This window comes from Myotis daubentonii, chromosome X, assembly GCF_963259705.1.
Source record: "Myotis daubentonii chromosome X, mMyoDau2.1, whole genome shotgun sequence".
Lineage (NCBI taxonomy): Eukaryota > Metazoa > Chordata > Mammalia > Chiroptera > Vespertilionidae > Myotis > Myotis daubentonii.
This window is the reverse complement of record NC_081861.1, coordinates 7,910,895-7,932,669: the sequence shown is the minus strand read 5'-3', so window position 1 is coordinate 7,932,669 and position 21,775 is coordinate 7,910,895. Positions and strand designations below refer to the sequence as shown.

Genomic DNA, 21,775 nt, shown 5'->3' with positions numbered 1-21,775 from the left:
TCATTATGTTTTAAAATTGTGCAAGTCCTTGGTGCTGATTTCGGCAGAAACAAAAAAGCGTTCTCCTTGTTTGTTGCCTGAGAGATGCTTTTTGTCATGCTGAGCTATCAGCTTAAAAGGGTTGTCAATTTGAAACTGAAATTTTGTTCCACAGCTGAGACATTTTTTCTGTAAACAATGTGATCGAGAACCGAATTGTTCAAGATGGGAGACGGTCAAGAATCAGGGTTTGACTGTAGTTTCATCTTTCTTTCCAGGTTCTTGAGCAATAATTCACAGTAGCCCCCATGTTGTATAGGCCTTGGAGCCAAATGATCTAGCTTTGAATCTGACTCTGCCACTTGCCAGTTCTGTGACCTTGGACAAGTTATTTAACCTCTCTGTGCCTTAGTTTTCTCAACTGTGAAATGGAGAAATTGTTATCTACCTCAGAGAGTTGTTATGAGTGTTAAATGAGATGATATATATAAAGTGTTTAGCCCTAACCGGTTTGGCTCAGTGGATAGAGCGTCGGCCTGCGGACTGAAGGGTCCCAGGTTCAATTCCGGTTGGGGGCATGTACCTTGATAACAGGCACATCCCCAGTGGGGAGTGTGCAGGGGGCAACTGAATCGATGTTTCTCATCGATGTTTCTAGCTCTCTATCCCTCTCCCTTCCTCTCTGTGAAAAATCAGTAAAATACATATTTTTAAAATAAATAAATAAATAATGTGTTTAGCGCAGAGCCTGGAACATGGGCAGTACTCAATAAAAATTAGTAGTTATTATTTCTGTCTGACCACTAATTCAACAGGAATTAGATTTCTACTGTGTATTGTTTCCTAGTGGAAAGAACACTCTTGGATGCAAGTCTAGGCATGCCAGTGATCTTGGGCAAGTCATTTTACTTTTTAAGCCTCATTGGTCTTATATGTAAAATGAACAGAGCATCTGACATGCCCAACCACTTAGTAATTAAATTGTTATTATTTCCTAATAACATTCATTGAGAGCCAGCACTGCACTGAAAGGTAATGCAATTCATGTCATTAGCATTTCAGTAACAGTCACATTCCTGGAATTAGAAGAAAAACCAGTGATGTCTTTAGTTATGAAAGGTTCTGAGGAATATTGCACATAGATCTCATGGTTTGTTTTGCTTTCCTTTTATTTACATGTCCAGCTGTCAGCATGGACAGCATCTCATGGCAGTTAGAATAGACTTGCAGTGGTTCTCAACCTTCTGGCCCTTTAAATACAGTTCCTCATGTTGTGACCCAACCATAAAATTATTTTCGTTGCTACCTCATAACTGTAATGTTGCTACTGTTATGAATCGTCATGTAAATATCTGATATGCAGGATGGTCTTAGGAGACCCCTGTGAAAGGGTTGTTCGACTGCCAAAGGGGTTGCGACCCACGGGTTGAGAACCGCTGCTTTAGAGGCTAGCTGACTTGCAGTGGAATCCTGGGCCCACAACTTTGTTTTTTTATAATATATTTTATTGATTTTTTACAGAGAGGAAGGGAGAGGGATAGAGAGTTAGAAACATTGATGAGAGAGAAACATCGATCAGCTGCCTCCTGCACACCCCCTACTGGGGTTGTGCCTGCAACCAAGGTACATGCCCTTGACCGGAATCAAACCCGGGACCCCTCAGTCCACAGGCCGACGCTCTGTCCACTGAGCCAAACCGGTTAGGGCACAATTTTCTTTTTTTTTAAATATATTTTTATTGATTTCAGAGAGGAAGGGAAAGGAAGAGAGAGATAGAAACATCAATGATGAGAATCATCGATTGGCTGCCTCCTGCATGCCTCCTACAGGGGATTAAACCCGCAACCCAGGCATATGCCCTGACTGGGAATCAAACTGTGATCTCCTGGTTCATAGGTCGATGCTCAACCGCTGAGGCACATCAGCCTGGCCTGATCCCACCACTTCCTAACTCTTTCTATCTGGGTGTCCTTGAGCAAGTTACATTACTCTCTCTGAGCCTCAGCTTCCTCATCTCTAAGTGGGACATGATAATATCTACCATTTATTGTCCCCATTAGTATCAGAAAAATATATTGTAAAACTTGTAAATGGTAGTTGTGTCATTATTATGTGCTGTCATTGCCATTGGATTTTAGTCAGATCCATGCGTTGTCACCCTAAGTTCTCAGGACAGTAGCAGAGCGCATTAGATGTTACGCTTTGGGCTCTGTGGCGTTTCGGATGAACTGAAGCAGCGTTGAGTTCCTTATGAGTATGCTCGGGAAGGGTCAGCCAGTCTGGGATTGCCATTTCCACTGAGCATCTCTGTTGATACAGGGCACTTCAGATGGAGTCTTTAAATCCCTGGAGCCTCCTCAAAGTCTGCCCCGCTCACAGGTAAATGGAAACAATGGCGCATTGACCAAGGAGGAGAAGAGCGATCGCCATCTTCCAGCTCCATCACAGTGTGCCTTATCCAGCGAGAACAGCGTGTGCGACAGCGAGAGCCGCTACTTCCCCGTGAAGAACGGCGAGCAGAGCCTCCTGGGAGAGCAAAGCCTCTTGGGAGAGCAAAGCCTGGGAACTGTGGCTCGACAGAAAGAGGAGTGAGAAGCTACCGATGGCTTTACCAGATCAGGAAGAGGGGAAAACATATACTTGTCTGATTTTAGGCCCACGTTAGAGGAGCACCTCAATGCTTACCCTAGATTTACCCAGGACTTTGTGGCAACGTCCTATTGTATCCATCCTTCTCCCTACCCGGTCTTTTTCTGGGCCTCCAGACCTAGCGGTCTGCTCCTGGGGAAGGTCTGGTCAAAAATGAATGGCAACAGGACTGGCTCCTGTTGTCAGCTTTAATACAAAATGCCAGTATTCTCTTGACCTCTCCTGGGAGCCTAGTAAAGTAGTGACCATCAGAAATTAATGTCATCACATAAGGCCCTATGTAGGAAAGTTCCAGCTTTGGTTTGCTGAGTCTTCAACATGACACTCATCTATGAAACCCACGGGGTGGTAGGGACAGCTGCCTATATGGCTTCCTAACTTCCTGTTTGCTCTCTGAAGTAGTGAGGCCTTTGTATGTAACCAGTATCCACCCCCTCACTCTTTTTCCCCAGTCACCAACCCCAGGTTCTTGTATGATTGCCTCTAGTGCTGGCCTGACAATCAGATAAGTAGATGTTTTCAGGGAAGTGAGGTAGTGTTGGCTATTTTATTTTATTTTATGTTTTATTTTATTTTGTATACTTTTGAAAAACACAAAAACTACCAATGGCCTTTGTACTAGGGGATTCAAGTGAGTCAGAAAAGTACTGGGCAGATTTTTCCTGCCTGTGAACTAATGCGTTCTTTGTAAAATAGAAGATGTGGTGCAGTCCACCCACTCCCTGCTGCCCACGCCCTGAAGGGGTGGGAATCAGTGTAATGAAACTGAGTACGAAAGGGAACTCAGAAGACTGTGTCTGTATGTGTGTGCGCACGCGCGCGTGTATGTGTGAGTGCATGTGCACCTTGTGTATGGGTGTGTGTGGATGTACATATGAATATGTGTATCTATATGCATACACATACCGTTTATATAAAGAGACAGATCTATTTATCTATACGTATTTTATATATAAGTATATGTATATGTGTGTGCATATATCTGTATATCTATTGATCTGTCTATGTAAATAGACAGATCAATAGATATAGAGATATGTGTATGCATGCATACATACGTGGTGATGTCCCAGAGGATTTACTGAATTTCCCAGAAATGCTTCCACTGCTATGGAGTGGTGGGTTTCAAAAGACCACACTTGAAAATCCTTACTAAGTCACAGCCCATCACAATTATAAGGAGATGGGCTTTTCTCTAAAGCAGACAAAAAGTACTTTCCGGAGATTGCCTGTTCAGAACAACAAACAGTTGGGTTGTCACAAGCTTAATCTTGAACCGAGCCCTCACATCCCATATGGTGAAAAGAGGAGGTTGGAATAGGATTGGGAAGATTCGGGCATTTCCTCATGTGAAGGAGCAGCCTGGATTGGAGACCAAGAGGGGGTGGGAGGTGATGACCAGAGCTTGCAGCCAATTTAGAGGAAGTCTCATCTGGAACTCCACTATCAAACTGGCCTCAGGCTAGAATCAATTGCCAGGACTAGCTGAGGGAGAGAGGACTGGCATTGGAAAGGTGGTATAGGAAAGTGTGATGAAATTGACAATTTGATTTTACATGCCTAGATTATTTCATTTGTTCATTGATATTTTGACTACGGGAATCTTTTCATTTGCTTTGCAAGGAAGACTTCAGAGGACTCTGGCCTGGGCCTTTAGGAAGGAGTATTCTGGAAAAGGTTGCCAGCCCTGCGCAAGGCCAGAATCTACCCAGGACAAAGAGGCTGTTCCTCCTTGTCAGAGATACCCTTGAGACAACCTTGCACTTCCAGTTTCCCTCCTCAGCAGTCTGAGTCTGAGGGATGGGAACGTGGCTTGCTACAGATTAGCGTTCTATCTTCATTCAAGAATTGAGGCCTTCAGCCTCACACACCTCCTTTTGGGCTTTGTGATATCCTTGCCCAAGAAGTACTTTTTCTATAGGAATTCACCTGACTAGACTTCGATCAGGGTTCTCTCTTTTTGAAAAACCCCATGCACTTTAACCCACTGCAGGTCCTTGATGATTTTTTCCCAGACAACCAGAAGGCTATTTGCTCACTGCCCACTTACAATTGGTGTATCATGAGAGATTGAAGTCCGTTTCAGACTGTTTAATCCTAGTCTGGCCCAATTTAAGAGAACCTACAATCTGCAAGGGGAGGGAGCCCTAAAATGCCTCTCCCCCTGCCCAGACACTTCTGACATAAACCAAAGCAGGATGACAAGAGTGCACACCAAGCCAGATTTAACCAGGAACAAAGCGTACAAAAAACACTCTCTTTGAAATCAGCTCCCCTAATTTGGTGCCCCCTCTTCTCCTGGACCTGCCTAACCTGTAACAACATCGTGAAGGTTGGGACTTCTATATCCAGCAGGAGAGGGATTTAGTAGTGAATGGCTTGGAAATTTCTTTCTGGAGCCACAGGGGGAGGTATCCTTAGGAGCTCGGGAAGTAACCAGAGTCACTGAGCTGTGTTAAATTAAATCTGTCTAGATCTCCATTATCTAATAGGAAGTATTTGCAGTTACATGGAAAGGTATTTTCTTCTGTTGCTGTTTCTGCTCATCTTGAATCTATTTGATACAATCAAACGACAGTATTGTAAACTCTTACAGCATGAAGGACATTTCTTATTTTGTAGGCATTCACTGTGAGAATTGCTGCTTTGACGGGTGATTCCAGTTTGCCAAAAGGCTTGCTTTTCTCCCTTCCACAGACCTCTTCTTGCTCCTAGGCTGGCCCAGGGTGAAGCAAGTGGCTCAATTCCAACCTTGATTTTTATTTACATTCAGCGTTTGGGGTTTGGAAGGTTACCAAAAAAGAACCATAAAGAGTCATATTCATACGTTTTCATTTATCTGCCAAAATACACAATTTGGAAGCCAGAAAGACTAAGGTTCATTACTGGGAGATGAACTTTTTTTCTAATTGGAGGACAAATTGGAGAAGGCAGATTTGATCTTTGCCATGAGTACCACTTTAAGAGGCGGTCATCCTTCATTTGAGGTTCCTTTTTTGACGATAATGTGGCTTAAACAGTCATAAAGGAACCCCCAGGAATGACCCCTTTACCTTATAGGGCCACAAGCAAAAGCCCCCCTGGTTAGTTATAGACACTGATCCCCAAGAACTTGCAGTTCTGATTGCTGCAGGTGAGCCTTGGGATCAACCTATGACTCCCACCCTTACTGAGTGGCCAGTCTGATCTAGACCAGGTCTGACAAACTTCTGCTCACTTGCATCATTTCATTCTGAACCAGTAGAACTTGGGGTAGACTCTAAAGCCCAAGAAATGGCACTTGCTTTAGCTAGTGACATTTTATTTTTGTCTCCATCTTGATTTTCTGGCATTGTTGGCCAAGTCACACTAACTTTTTTTGATCACTGTGGAAAAAACAGCCAGACAAGGCATTAGGGAGGATGATTAAGGTAGGGGGAGGGGAGAAGTGTTTATGTAGGCTAGAAAGAATGTGGAAGTCACTGGTTCTAGTGATCCAGTCCATGGGACCCACAGAAGGCTCCTTTAAGACCCCCTCCTTTGAAATGACAATACAAGTAGACCACAGTTTAAAGTAGTTAGTATAATCCTACTAAGGTTTAATCATTGTACTTGTTCACTTCCTGATGCATATTTGCTAAATATGCTTGGGGTTTGGGGGCGGGGGGGTAAGTTTTCACTGTTCCATTGTGTGTCGCCCTATATTTTCCTCCCTCTCGTGACTTTGGCATTTTCTTGGATTCGGCTTTCCAATTCTCTCTTTCCTTGGCTTATTGCAGTAGTCTGCTGGTGCAGGTAGAGCTCAGTGTACCTATTCCCCCGTACTGATTATTATCTTCAGTATTGCCACAGGTTGTTTTGATGTTCTAAGAAGATAACTTCATTTTTTTACAAAAGCATTTTTCCCAAGTTAAAAGCAAAATAAAATTCCCCTCGTGCTAGGGTGCCCATTGCAGCTTCTGATGTTGCCATTGTATTTCTATTGATGTTCTTTTTGTCCGTGTTGGTAGTAACTAATGACTAGTGAATTTTCATGTAAATGAAGCAAATTAAACACTTCAGATTTTCTCTCGATAAACCCTGCCAAATCTGATGACTTCGTTTTAGTTACTTCCCAGAAGATACCTCCCCTCCTGTCTTTTATTTTATTCTGTTCTATTTTTAGAATAACATACTTGGTAAAAAAAAAAAAAAACGTAACCACAAGGAGCCAATGTGTTTTTTTGTGTGTGTGCTCCCTGATAAATGATGTTATTGACAAAAGTAAGAAATTCTTTCATTGTTTTTTTCCTGTGTTAATATCTCTTCTCCTGTGCTCTTGACAGTGTGATTAGTGGATGGATAATATGTATTTCTCTTTCCCACTTCCAGATTCCAAATTCCCTGCCTTTTTGGCCCACCTCACCACAAAAGCTCCATAGTTTATTAATGTAAGTTCGAATGGATGCTTCTTAGGGGAAACTAGAGGAGGTAATGGAAGTGTTTCAGAAAGGAACGAAAATGTCTCAGGAGTTGTTCTGTGATGGAAATTGGTCTGTTGTTCTGTTAATTGCGATGGAAAGAAACTTACAGTGCTTAATAAAAGTTTATTCTTTTAGTAAAAAATTGTTAAATAATTTTGGCTGTGTGAAGTTTCTTTTTTTCTCCCACTACTGGATCCTTTTCTTCTTTTTTTTTCTTTCTTTTTTTTTTTTTTCAGGTCCATTAGTAATCTTTATTTATTTATTTTTTTGATTTTCTTTTTTTTATTTATTTATTTTTATTTTAGTAAATCTTTATTGTTCAGATTATTACATTTGTTCCTCTTTTTTCCCCCCCATAGCTCCCCTCCACCCAGTTCCCACCCCACCCTCTGCCCTTACCCCCCCACTGTCCTCATCCCTAGGTGCACAATTTTTGTCCAGTCTCTTCCCGCATCTCCCACACCCCTTTCCCCATCAAGAATAGTGAGTCCATTCCCTTTCTATGTCCCTGATTCTATTATAATCACCAGTTCATTCTGTTCATCAGGTTATTTATTCACTTGATTCTTAGATTCACTTGTTGATAGATGCATATTTGATGTTCATAATTAGTATCTTTACCTTTTTCTTCTTCCTCCTCTTCTTAAAGGATACCTTTCAGCATTTCATATAATACTGGTTTGGTGGTGATGAACTCCTTTAGCTTTTCCTTATCTGTGAAGCTCTTTATCTGACCTTCAATTCTGAATAATAGCTTTGCTGGATAAAGTAATCTTGGTTGTAGGTTCTTGGCATTCATCACTTTGAATATTTCTTGCCACTCCCTTCTGGCCTGCAAAGTTTCTGTTGAGAAATCGGCTGACAGTCGTAAGGGTATTCCCTTGTAGGTAACTGAGTTTCTTTCTCTTGCTGCTTTTAAGATTCTCTTTGTCTTTTGCTCTTGGCATTTTAATGATGATGTGTCTTGGTGTGGTCCTCTTTGGATTCCTTTTGTTTGGGGTTCTCTGTGCTTCCTGGACTTGTAAGTCTATTTCTTTCACCAGGTAGGGGAAGTTTTCTGTCATTATTTCTTCAAATAGGTTTTCAATATCTTGCTCTCTCTCATCTTCTGGCACCCCTATAATTCTGATGTTGGTACGCTTGAAGCTGTCCCAGAGGCTCCTTACACTATCTTCGTATTTTCGGATTCTTTTTTCATTTTGCTTTTCCGGTTGGGTGTTTTTTGCTTTTTCGCATTTCAAATCTTTGCCTTGATTCTTGCGCTCCTCTGGTCTGCTGTTGGGAGTCTGTATAATATTCGTTATTTCAGTCCGTGTATGCTTAATTTCTAGTTGGTTCTTTATCATAACATCGAGGGTCTCATTAGAGTTCTTGAGGATCTCAGTAACTTTATCGGCGGCTTCTAGACAGTTCTTGAGAGACCTTAAAAGTGTGGTTCTGAACCTGGATCCTTTTCTGCAAATGGAGGATATACTTGTCTCAATGCAGAAGCGTTGCTCAGAGATTTGGAGCCTATTTGTAGTTGAATATCAGGGCAACCGAACCAGTAGAGAATCATCAAAAGGAAAGGCATATTTTGCTTCCTGCTAAACTTATTTATTTCCCTGGCCGGTGTTGCTCAGTGGTTGAGCATCGACCTATGAACCAAGAGGTCGCTGATTTAATTCCTGATCAGGGCACATGCCAGGGTTGCTGGTTTGATCCCCAGCTGACCGATGATGTTTTTCTCTCATCAATGTTTCTATCTCTCTCCCTTTCCCTTTCCCTTCCTCTCTAAAAATTAGTAAAAATATTTTTTTGAGATTTCCTTTTTTATTTTGTTAATCCTCATCTGAGGATATTTTACCATTGACTTTTAGAGAGAGTGGAAGAAAGGGAGAGAGAGAGAGAGAAACATTGATGTGAGAGAGACACATGAATTGGTTGCCTCCAGCACTCACCCTGACCAGGGCCAGGGATTGAGCCTGCAATGAGGTGCATGCCCTTGACTGGAATCGAACCTGGGACCCTTCAGTATGCAGGCCAGTGCTCTATCCACTGAGCCAAACCAGCTAGGGCAGTGGTCAGCAAACTCATTAGTCAATAGAGCCAAATATCAACAGTACAACGATTGAAATTTCTTTTGAGAGCCAATTTTTAAAACAAACTATATAGGTAGGTACATTGTGATTAACTTAATTAGGGTACTCCTAAGCTGGCCTTTGCTAAAAACGTCCTCAATCTGATTGAGGTACGTTCACTGAGGTCCACCCCTTCCAACTCTCCCATCCACACTCCTCTATCTGAAACAAGTATACAAGAAGAGTAGACGAGTGTGGATGGGAGAGTTGGAAGGGGTCGACCTCAGCGAACATACCTCAAAACAATGTACCTGCTCGCGCTGCGTATCCCGCGGCCCACCTGCTCCGCGTCTCCCATTGCCCCACTGACCAACACCCCCCACTTCTTCTAACGCCACTTCTTCAAAATAGACTCGCCCAGGCCGAAAACTGATTTCTGCTCATGGGCCATGAAGTTTCAGTTGCATTGTATGTGCGTGCCTGCACGGGGTATTTTGTGGAAGAGCCACACTCAAGGGTCCAAAGAGCCGCATGTGGCTCACGAGCCGCGGTTTGCGGACCACTGGGCTAGGGCAATAAAAACATATTTTAAACTTCTTTATTTGGATGTTCTAAAGGCAATTTTGACATTTTCTAAACTGAACCCATCCTTTCTTCTGAAACCTAATCCACGAGTGGCACTACCTTCTGCTCAGTTGTCTGAACTGCAAACCAATGGAATTCTCCCAGACTCATGCCTTTTCCTCATTTCTCAAATCGTGACCAGATCTGTTAATAACAATCAACCGTCTTTCTATTTCTCATATCTGTATCTTTTCTGTTCCTGCGGCTGAGGCTTAGTTTGGGCCTCCTCATGTGTCCCCTGAATTGTTGCAGTTGCTCCCCGTCTTCCTATCCAGGTGATTGTTATCAACATTTTGTGTCTGAGTGTATGTACCCTCTCTCGGTGAAAGAAGGTCCCATGTCCTTTTTCAGGTTCTTAAAGTCTATGACCGCCCTAGCTGGTTTGGCTCAGTGGGCAGAGCACTGACCTGCAGACTGAAGGGTCCTGGGTTCGATTCCAGTCAAGAGCACATGCCCGGGTTGTGGGCTTAATCCCCAGTAGGGGGCGTGCAGGAGGCAGCTAATCAATGATTCTCATGGATGTTTCTATCTCTCCCTCTCCCTCAGATCAATAAAATTATATTTTAAAAAAAAGAAGTCTAGCCCTAACCGGTTTGGCTCAATGGACAGAGCATCGGCCTGCGGACTGAAGGGTCCCAGGTTCAATTCCGGTCAAGGGCATGTACCTTGGTTACGGGCACATCCCCAGTGGGGAGTGTGCAGGAGGCAGCTGATCGATGTTTCTCTCTCATCGACGTTTCTCTCTATTCCTCTCCCTTCCTCTCTATAAGAAATCAATAAAATATATTTTTTAAAGAGAAGTCTATGACCATAAAGACATTAGAACAATTGCTTTAATCCATCATGCTTATCAGCTTCCAGAATAATCTGTTCTAACATGCTGCACTCCCACCTCCATGGTCCTTATATGATGTGCCCCTTGACTACTTTTCTAGCCTCATTTCCAACCATCCCTAGCTCCCTCCAGTGACACTAAAGTGCATTCCGTAAACATTAAGCTGTTAATACCCATTTCTTCTCTTTTGCTATACCACTACCTAGAATGTCCCCTCTCATCTCTTTTTGATGCATTCTTGATTCCCCCCCCCACCAAGATTAATCTCCATATATTTTAAAAATTATTTTGTTAATCCTCACTTAAGGATATTTTTACACTGATTAATAGAATATAAGGAAGGGGGAGAGACACTAAGAGAAACATCAATGTGAGAGAGATGCATCCATTGGTTGCCTCCCACACATGACCCCGACCCAGGCCAGGGTTCAAGCCTGCAACCGAGGTACGTGCCCTTAACCAGAATCAAACCCAGGAACCTTCAGTCCTAGGGCTGATGCTCTATCCACTGCACCAAACCGGCTGGGGCCATCTCCGTATCTTTATGATTCTTTTCCTAATCCTTGACTAAAGGATCCCTGTACAGACTCCTCACAGCCAGTCCCTATAGCATTTTGCTACATCTGCCCCACAATTAAACGTGATCATCTCTCTCTTTTTTGTTGTTCTTGTCTTCATAACACCTGCCACCCAGCATGTACTTAGTAAATATCTGATGACTAAATCAAGGCCAGCTAAAACACCTTTGAAAATGTTTCCCCGCCCTAGCCGGTTTCGCTCAGGGGATAGTGTTGGCCTGCAGATTGAAGGGTCCTGGGTTCGGTTGCGGTCAAGGACAGGTATCTGTTGCAGGTTCCCCGGTACTGGTTGGGGTGCGTGCTGAAGGCAACCAATCGATGTGTCTCTCTTGCATCAGTGTTCCTCTCTGTCTCTCCCTCTCCCTTCCAGTCTCTCTAAAAATCAATGGAAAATATCCTCGGGGGAAGTTTAACAAAAAAGAAAGAAAATGTTGCCTGGTGCAAAGCAGATTGAAGACTTCTGAGGTAGAAGATATGTTGTTGGCAAAAACACAAGATTGAATACGAGGGTTCAGCGCTGGGGATCGAGCCCACAACCTGGGCATGTGCCCTTGACCAGAACTGAACCTGAGACCTTTCAGTTCGCAGGCCAACGCTCTAGCCACTGAGCAAAACCAGCTAAGGCTAAGTATGTTTTTAAATGGGACTCTGAAAAAACATCGAGCTCTGAGTCCACCTTTGAACAACAGGGATGCATGGAGTAGAGTCTGAAGCCAGGACTCGAGGGCATTCTTACCTTACGGCTTCTGCTGAGGCTACTGCTGAGTGATGCCAGCTGGGTTTGGCCTCCCTTACTGCTCTGTGCTTCGTATGTGCAGATTACAAAAGGAACAGCTGAGCCTAAAGGTGAGCGTTAGAGGCTTACTGAAGCTTATAAACACTTGACCCTTAAACGAAACTATTATTTGTAACATACTTTGTTTTATATTCAGATCATTACGGCTGTGGTTGTCTTTTCTAGCCTTTGATCTTTGGGTGTTGGGACTCAGAATTTAATAGTAGGAGATTTTGAATATTTGGCTTTTAAAAATTACCATATATTGAGGACCCATAAGGTACTAGGCTCTTGTACATTATTTCTAATCCACAAACAACTCTACAAAGTAAATATTATCCCCACTTTACACATGAGCAAACTGATTCAAGTTCCCACCAGCTAATAAGTGGTAAAACCAGGGTTCTAAATCCAAGTTCATTTTGACTAAGTAGATAACTTTTATTTCTGCCTGCCCAGCATTCTTTCCTCTTTCTGGCAGTAAAGCCAAGTGTTTTTCCTTTGGGGAACTGCTCCTCCCTGTCTTGGGGTAGAGTTGGGTTGACCATCAGTCACATGGCTTTTCTTCTAAAATCACAAGCATTAGTAATAATGTGAGCCTTCTATTTGTACCTTCTACAATTAGTCTTTATTTGTGTGTGAGAAATATAAAAATTCTGTAATCATTAGGATCAGATACAGGAAGTGATCTATGTGTCAGAGAGAGGTCTAGGCATTTTATTTTTTTTAATATATTTTTATTGATTTCAGAGAGGAAGGGAGAGAGAGAGAGAGAGAGAGAGAGAGAGAGAGAGAGAGAGAGAGAGAGATACATCAATGATGAGAGAGAATCATGGATTGGCTGCCTCCTGCACGCCCCACAATGAGGATCGAGTCCACAACCCAGCCATGTGCTCTTGACCGGAATCGAACCTGGGACCTTTCAGTCGCAGGTAGACACACTCTATCCACTGAGCCAAACCAGCTAGGGCTAGGCACCTTATTTTACATGTTGTATACATTTTCATTTCATTCAGTCGTTATACATTCATAATTTCCAACTCTAGAAAAGGGGAGTGTATCAGTCAGGATAGGCTAGATTTTGCTGCAATAGTAACTCCCAAATCTTAATAACATAACTAAAATATACCTGTTGCTCATATATGTCCACCATGAATTGGCAGGGGGATTTTGTCATTCATAGTCACTTGGAAACTCAGACTAACAAGCCTCATCACTGAGTTAGGGGAAGGCAGGTGACCAAAATGCACACTGACTTTTAAAGCTTAAAATGTCACACACCATTTCTCTCTTTTCACTGCCCGAAGCAAGTCACATGATTGCACCTAATTTCATAGAGGTAGAATAGTACAATTCTGTGTGCCTGGAACAAGGGAGATGTAAGCTTGGTGAGTTGCAGTAATAGCATCAATGATTCCCTCTCATCATTGATGTTTCTAGCTCTCTCTCCCTCTCCATTCCTCTCTGAAATCAATAAAAATATATTTTTAAAAAAGATGCTCAACTTCACCAGTGATTGGAGAATACAAGTTAAAAAAAAAACAAACAAAACAACCAAATACAAGCTACCATTTTTTCCACCTATCAGATTGGCAAACAATTTAAAGGTCAGAGCCTTAGGAAATGTGAAGATGCACTGCTGATGGGAGTGAAAATTGGCATACTGCTTTTGAAATTTAATTGGGCAGTATGTATTTAAAATTGAAAATATCCATACCTGTTTCGGAGTGTCTGACTAGAGAAACAAGGAGGCCCCTGCGGGTGTATTCACTGCAGCTCTGTATTCATGAAAAAATAAAACCACTTAAAAAATCCATTAGGGGACTGGAGAAATAAATCAAGACCCATCTGAATTATGTAATTACCTGAACAAGAATTTTTTTTTTTAAAGAACAAGGTTAATTTATTTTGGTAGAAAGATCTCCAAGACATATTGCCAAGTGAAGAATGCAGTTGGCCAAATAGTATGGACAGTGTGATCCTGTTCAGTTGAAAATGATAAATCTCTTCACTAACCTTAATATCTCTGTGTTGTCATCTTGTCTCTGCCCACCCTCCCCCACTCCTAGTGGAGAGGAGTTTGGTTAGAGCAGGGAGGCTGTTTGACTAGCTATAATTCCCTCAAATCACCTCTTGATTACCATCCCGCAGTAGTGGGAGCCTCCTACATAATTTGTGGGGCCCAGTGCAAAATGAAAATGGAAGACTCCTTGTTCAAAAACCAGGTGAGAGGCAGGAAATGCAGTTAAAGGTAATAAAATATTAAGTTTTTTCCTTTAAAATATTTTATTACTTATAAAACAGTATAGGGATAATAGTGAAACCTGATTAACAACATAAATGTACAAATGGCAGAACAATATTTTTGGGATAATTTTATAGAACAAAATTCATAATTTTTCTGGCTTGCTTTTCTGCAAATTCAATTATTCAGTCATCAAAACATATTTTTAGCAACTTCATTTTTAACCAATATAATCAAAAGCGACATCAGTCACAAGAGGTCAGGTAATATTTGATAAATTTTCATTTTGAGAAGGAGTTTTCTACTGAAGCAGCTATTACCGGCTGTGACAACATTGTGATAGATATATGATAAATTATTTCAAAATAGAAATTTTAGTTCTAGCCGGTTTGGCCCAGTGGATAGAGCTGCGGTCTGAAGGGTCTCGGGTTCAATTCTGGTCAAGGGCACATGCCTGGGTTGTGGGCTCGATCCCCAATAGGGGGCGTGCAGGAGGCAGCCAATCAATGAATCTCTCTCATGGATGTTCCTCTCCCTCTCCCTTCCTCTCTGAAATCAATAATATATATATATATATTAATGCATCTAGAGCTGATGATTCTTGTGGAACAATTTTTCTAAAAAGATTTAACTCTTGCCCTAACCAGTTTGGCTCAGTGGATAGAGCGTCAGCCTGTGGACTGAAGGTCCCAGGTTCGATTCTAGTCAAGGGCATGTACCTTGGTTGCAGGCCCATCCCCAGTAGGAGGTGTGCAGGAGGCAGCTGATCGATGTTTCTCTCTCATCTGTTTCTAACTCTCTATTCCTCTCCCTTCCTCTCTGTAAAAACATCAATAAAATATATTTTTAAAAAGATTTAACTCTTCATACAAATCTATTCATACAAATCTAATTTTTGTGTAAATCTAATTTTAAATATAATATAAATTTCTATAATGACATTCAATGTTTCCTCTGACATTTCCTGCAATTTGTGGAGATCTACTATACAGAAATCCCCCCCCCCCCCCCGCCACCGTGATTAGGTTTTGAGGGTGGAGATTAGTGCCCTTAAGAAATAGAACCCAAAGAGGTCCTTCACCCCTTCCAGATGCAGCAAGAAGCTGTGCATTTACGACCAGAAAGTAGGCTCTCACTAGACATGTCATCTGCCACCACTTTGATCTTAGACTCTTCAGCCTCCAGAATTGGGAAAAATAAATTTTTCTTACTAGCCACCCAATCTATGGCATTTTCATTATAGCAGCCTGAATAGACTAAGACAAGGTCATAAAAGAAATAAAAGAATGGCTCCATGATTTATTCATAATTCAAAATGTCTGTTTATTCATTCTACTACTGTATCTTCAACTATAAGGAAACAACAATTTTTTTAAAAGATATTTTTATTGAATTCAGAGAGGAAGCGAGAGGGAGAGAGAGAGAAACATCAATGAGAGAAAATCATTGATTGCCTCCTGCATGCCTCCCACTTGGGATCGAGCCCGCAACCTGGGTATGTGCCCTGACTGGGAATTCAACCATGACCTCCTGGTTCATAGGTTGATGCCCAACCACTGAGCAACATCAATGAGACCAATTTTTAATCTCAACAATTATATGTACATACTAGAGGCCCGGTGCATGAAATTCGTGAACAGGGCAGGGAGGGTCCCCTCAGACCAGCCTGCACCCTCTCCAATCCAGGACCCCTTGGGGGATGTCTGGCTGCCGGTTTAGCCCTGATTCTGGGGATCAGGCCTAAACCGGCAGTCAGACATCCCTCTCACAATCCCGGACCACTGGCTGCTAACCACTCACCTGCCTGCCTGCCTGATTGCTCCTAACTGCCCCCCCACCAGCCTGATCACCCCTAACCACCTCTGCCTGCTGGCCTGATTGCCCCCAACTGTCTCCCCCTGCTGGTCTGGTCACCCCCAACTGCCCCCCTTGGGCCTGGTCACCCCTAACTGCCCCCCCTTGGGCCTGGTCACCCTCAACTGCCCCCCATGGCCTGGTCACCCCTCACTGCACCCCCTGCTGGCTTGGTCTCCCCTACTGCCCCCCCCCCCCCCCCCCCCGTGAGCCTGGTTGCCCCATGCAGCCTGTTATTTGGTTGTTTGATCCTTCCTCACTAACCCCCCTGCCGGCCTGGTCACCCCACATAGCCTGCTGTTCGGTTGTCCATCTGGTTGTTTCGTTATGGCCCCTGGCTTTTTATATATTAGGACTAGAGGCCCGGTGCACAAAAATTTGTGCACTGGGGGGGGGGGAAGGGGTGGTCCCTCAGCCTGGCCTGTCCCCTCTCGCAGTCTGGGACCCCTCGGGAGATAACGACCTGCTGGCTTAGGCCTGCTCCCGCGTGGCAGAGGGCAGGCCCAACCCCTAGGTGCAGCCCCTGGTCGGGCTCAGAGCAGGGCCGATTGGGGAGTTGGGGCGCTGCCCCCTGTCATGCACAGAGCAGGATGGATTGGGAGGTTGCGATGCCACCCTCAGTCACACTCAGGGTAGGGCCGATTGGGGGATTGGGGCACCGCCCCCTGTCACACTCAAGGCAGGGTCGATGGGGAGGTTGCGGCGCCACTCCCTGTCACGCACAGAGCAGGGCCAATCGGGGTTGGGGCGCTGCCCCCTGTCATGCACAGAGCAGGGCCCATCAGGGTGGTTGGGGCTCCTTACCCTGTCACGCACAGAGCAGGGTCGATCAGGGGGTTGGGGAGCTCCCCCCTGTCACGCACAGAGTAGGGCCAATAGGGGAGTTGGGGCACCGCCCCCTGTCACACACAGAGCAGGGCAGATCAGGGGGTTGGGGCGCTGCTCTCTATCACCCACAGAACAGGGCCGATCAGGGGGTTGGGGCAGCGCCACTGTCACACTCAGGGCAGGGCCGATGGGGAGGTTATGGCTCTACCCCATCACACACAGAGCAGGGCCTGTGGGGGGCGGGGGTTGGTGCGCCGCCCTCTATCACCCACAGAGCAGGGCCAATCAGGGAGTTGGGGCGCCACCACTCTCACACTCAGGGCAGGGCTGATGGGGAGGTTATGGCTCTACCCCATCACACACAGAGCAGGGCCTGTGGGGGGCGGGGGTTGGTGCGCCGCCCTCTATCACCCACAGAGCAGGGCCAATCAGGGGGTTGGGGCGCCACCACTCTCACACTCAGGGCAGGGCTGATGGGGAGGTTATGGCTCTACCCTGTCACACACAGAGCAGGGCCAATCAGGGGGTTGGGGCGCCGCACCCTGTCACACACACAGCCGCAGGGTGATCAGGGGGTTGGGGCACCTTCCCCTGTCACCAACAGAGCAGGACGGATAGGGAGGTTGTGGCCCCACCCCCTGTCACACACAGAGCCGCAGGGCGATCAGGGGGTTTGGGTGCTTCCCCCTGTCACGCTGATCCCGGTGCCGGGAGGCCTCGCGGCTCCACTGATCCCGGTGCTGGGAGGCATATTACCCTTTTACTATATAGGGTAGAGGCCTGGTGCATGGGTGGGGCTGGCTGGTTTGCCCTGAAGGGTGTCCTGGATCAGGGTGGGGGTCCCCACTGGGGTGCCTGGCCAGCCTGGGTGAGGGGATGATGTCTGTTTGCAGCAGGTCACATACCCTTCAGGGTGGGGGTCCCCACTGGGGTGCCTGGCCAGTCTGGGTGAGGGGCTGAGGGCTGTTTTCAGGCTGGGGGTGACTGAAGCTCCCAACCGCTCCTTTTTTTTATTTTTATTTTTTATTCTGGGCCAGCTTTAGCTCTGAGGCTCCAGCTCTTAGGCCTCTGCTCCTGAAACCAGGTATCTGGTTTGTTTGGGGTCTATAATCGAAACAATGTATAACTCCAACTCTGAGATCCCGGCTCGCTGAAAGCAGGTTTCTGGGGTTTTGTTTAGCTTCTATATTTGTTACAATGTTTGAAACTGCAGACTCAGAGGCCTGCAAGGCAGGTGGGGAACGTTGGTTTCCTCTGTCACTGAAGCAAGCAAGCCTCATGTTAGTTTCCAGCTGCCTGGCTGCCGGCCGCCATCTTGGCTGGCAGTTAATTTGCATATCGCCCTGATTAGCCAATGGGAAGGGTAGCAGTCGTACGCCAATTACCATGTTTCTCTTTTATTAGATAGGACATGCAGAGATGAATCAGAATAGAGCCCCCTGAGGTGGTCTGCAGGGATCTGCAGTCTGTCTGAATGTATACAATTGGAATGCATTTACTCTTGTCTGTGTAATTAAAAATAAATGTTTACAATTGTTAAGCAGAGGTGGGGTAGGGGAGGGGTTTCCAGGGCAGTCTCATACCATAGCAGCCAGTTCAGATCCTGCACTGATGCTGTGAGAGCACACACTTCCAGGGCAGCAGCCAGCTGACCCCAATCCATCGCAGTACCAAAAATTCCTTTGCCAACAAATCTAACTGCCTCAGATTCAGACTCCTGACAGCTTTGCCTTCCCCATTATCCTTCAGTGCCCCCACCTCACCTCCCAAGAACACTGTGGAGGAACTGCTCAGGGTGGGTACCAATGTCACTGGGTCAAATGCCACCTCCTATGAAGCCTTCCATGACACACCCACTGAACATATTTGAATTACTTGTGGCTCCCTTTGTTCCCACACATGTTGCTCAATCGTCTAGTTAGCACTTAGAGTTTGACCTCTTTCAAACTAGTTATTGTTCATTGACCCTTGCCTCCCTCATTAGATGGTATGCACACTCCTTTAGGATACACACATGGTCTCTTATTCATGTCTTCAAACCCACCCCAACTCCCACCTGTACTCCACCCAGCCCATCATAAATGCTCAGGAGGTATTATTGGGAGGGTGCTCTGAACTGACCCTCCCACCACAATAGGTCTTTCTCTTTTGCACTTTTTCTTCCTCCTAGCTTTTCCCTGGCCAACTCTTCTTGTTATTCCGGTCTCAGCTCACTTGGCACCTTCAAGAGACGTTCCTTAACTACCCTATCTAAAAGAGACTGGATTTCATCCAAATCTATTTCATAACTTGTTTTATTTTCCTCATAGCACTCACTGCAGCCTGAAATTCTCTTATTTGGCTCACTTTATTGTCAGTCTCCCTCACTAGAATGTGAATCACAGGTAGGCAGGGACCATTCCTGTTTTGTTTACCTTGAATTCCCAGTGCATAGAACAGTGCCTGGTATCTAGTGGGTGCTCAATAAATAGATGAATGAAACTGTATTTGTTTAATTATTGACTGATCCCCCAGTAGAATGTCAGCTCCATGAAGGCCCAGACCTTATTTTTGTTACTGCTACATCCTCAGCACCCAGCACTCTGCCTGGTGTGTAGTAGATGCTCAATAAAGAATTGTGCAGTGAGTTACTGTTCCACATACACCTTAACTCTACATACTCCAAACTAAACTTAAGTCTCTTCTTCCCTACCAAACCTGCTTTTCCCCTGTGTACTCTCACTCAGTCAATGGTATCACCATTCACTCTGACACGCAACCCAGAAATGAACACACACTCTTTTCACTCACTCATCCACTCCTGTTTTTTTTTCTTTTTTAAATTTTCTTTTTAAAATATTGAACATATATATGTGAATGAAACTATTTTGTTTAATTAAAGTATTACATATGTCCCCGTTTTCCCCCATTGACCCCCTTCCAGCCCGCCCCCTGCTCCCCTCACTAGCTATTTTCAATCAGTCCCCAAGCCCTGCCTATTTAATCTCTACATATCTGGTCCTTTTCTATCCCTGCTACAACTATCCTGACTTAGGCCACATCTTTTTTTTTTCATGACTAATGCAACAGTCTCTTACCTCATTCTTTTTTTAAAAAAATATGTTACTGATTTTTTTAAAAAAATATATTTTATTGATTTTTTTACAGAGAGGAAGGGAGAGGGATAGAGAGTTAGAAACATTGATCAGCTGCCTCCTGCACACCCCCTACTGGGGATATGCCCACAACCAAGGTACATGCCCTTGACTGGAATTGAACCTGGGACCCTTCAGTCTGCAGGCCGACGCTCTATCCACTGAGCCAAACCGGTTAGGGCTGTTATTGATTTTTTACAGAGAGGAAGGGAGAGGGATAGAGAGAAACATCAATCAGCTGCCTCTGGTGTGCCCGCAATCAAGGTACATGCCCTTGATCAGAATCGAACCTAGGACCCTTCAGTCTGTAGGCTGACTCTCTATCCACTGAGCCAAACCGGCTAGGGCTCTTACTTCATTCTTTTTTTGTGTGTGAAAACTTCATGAATTTGCATGTCATCCTTGTGTAGGGGCCATGCTAATCTTCTCTGTCTTCCCAATTTAATACACGTGCTGTTGAAGTGAACGCCTTTTTGCATCCTTGTGAAGCTAAGAAAGCTTAGTAAAGTTTCTTGATAAACTTGCCATATGGTCACATGGTCATGTGTTTTATAAAGTTTGTAAAATATACTTAAATCACAATTGGTTAAAACTGCTGTCCCTTCTGGTTGAGTGTCAACTCAGGAACCAAGAGGTCACTGGATCGATTCCCGGTTAGGGCACAAGCCCGGGTTGTGGGCTTGATCCCCAGTGGGGGGGCGTGCAGGAGGCAGCCGACTGATGATGTTTCTATCTCTCTATCCTTTTTCCTTCCTTTCTCTCTAAAAATTAATAAAAACATTAAAAAAAACTGCTGTCAGAGAAAGGCAAATATCACATGACCTCACTCATATGTGGAATCTAATGAACAAAATAAACTGACAAAATAGATCCAGAGACAGAGAAGCATAGTAAGACTGCAGAATCTCAGAGGGAAGGCAGGGTAGGTGGGAAGAGATCAACCAAAGAACTTGTATGCATATATGCATGACCCATGGACACAGACAGCAGGGTGGTGAGGGCCTTGGTGGGAGGTGGGGGTGGGTGGGTGTGGGTTAGAAGGGGTCAATGGGGGAAAAAGGGGACCTATGTAATACTTTTGACAATAAAGATTTAAAACAACTGCTATCCCTTCCCACTGAGTTTCCCTGGTGTTGGAGTTACCTCAGACATTTTTGAGATCCAGCTAAGTGGAAGTTGATTTGGGGCACATATTTAGTTTGGGTTTACTGGAACATTTATATGTGGTCTATATAACTTCTATTCATAGTTATTACTCAGGAATGGCTTCTGGAAATATTCTTACTGTCTACCCTTTGAACCTAATTTTGTATTCACAAGTGTACTATTTTTTTAAAAATTATTTTCTTTTTTTTTAAAAAATATATTTTATTGATTTTTTACAGAGAGGAAGGGAGAGGGATAGTTAGAAACATCGATGAGAGAGAAACATCAACCAGCTGCCTCCTGCACACTCCCCACTGGGGATGTGCCCGCAACCAAGGTACATGCCCTTGACCAGAATCGAACCTGGGACCTTTCAGTGCGCAGGCTGACGCTCTATCCACTGAGCCAAACCGGTTTCGGCGACAAGTGTACTATTTTTTTAAAAAAAATATTTTTTTATTGATTTCAGAGAGGTAGGGAGAGGGAGAGAGAGAGAGAGACATCAATGATGAGAGGGAATCATGGATCGGTTGCCTCTTGCACACCCCACACGGGGGATTGAGCCCGCAACCTGGGCATGTGCCCCGACCAGGAATCAAACCGTGGTCTCCTGGTTCATAGATCGA

General features: G+C 44.5%; 1 protein-coding gene and 1 non-coding gene across 5 annotated transcripts in view; one reads left to right on the top strand and one right to left on the bottom strand.

Annotated features, from left to right (window-relative positions):
- Positions 1–7,223, top strand: part of FAM120C (family with sequence similarity 120 member C) — a 70,722-nt gene extending 63,499 nt beyond the window's left edge. For 2 of the 4 annotated variants that reach the window (XM_059679757.1, XM_059679755.1), the window contains one exon: positions 6,979–7,223. In XM_059679757.1, coding sequence (XP_059535740.1) covers positions 6,979–7,036 — 58 coding nt within the window. In that variant the 3' untranslated portion in view covers positions 7,037–7,223. Of the gene's footprint in view, positions 1–2,298 lie in introns of all 4 variants that reach the window. The other 2 variants (XM_059679754.1, XM_059679756.1) reach the window with 2 other exon arrangements.
- Positions 7,224–20,368: 13,145 nt separating this feature from the next.
- Positions 20,369–20,470, bottom strand: LOC132225367 (U6 spliceosomal RNA). The gene has a single exon (XR_009450884.1). It is a non-coding gene; the product is annotated as a U6 spliceosomal RNA (small nuclear RNA).
- Between the last annotated feature and the right edge of the window lie 1,305 nt (positions 20,471–21,775).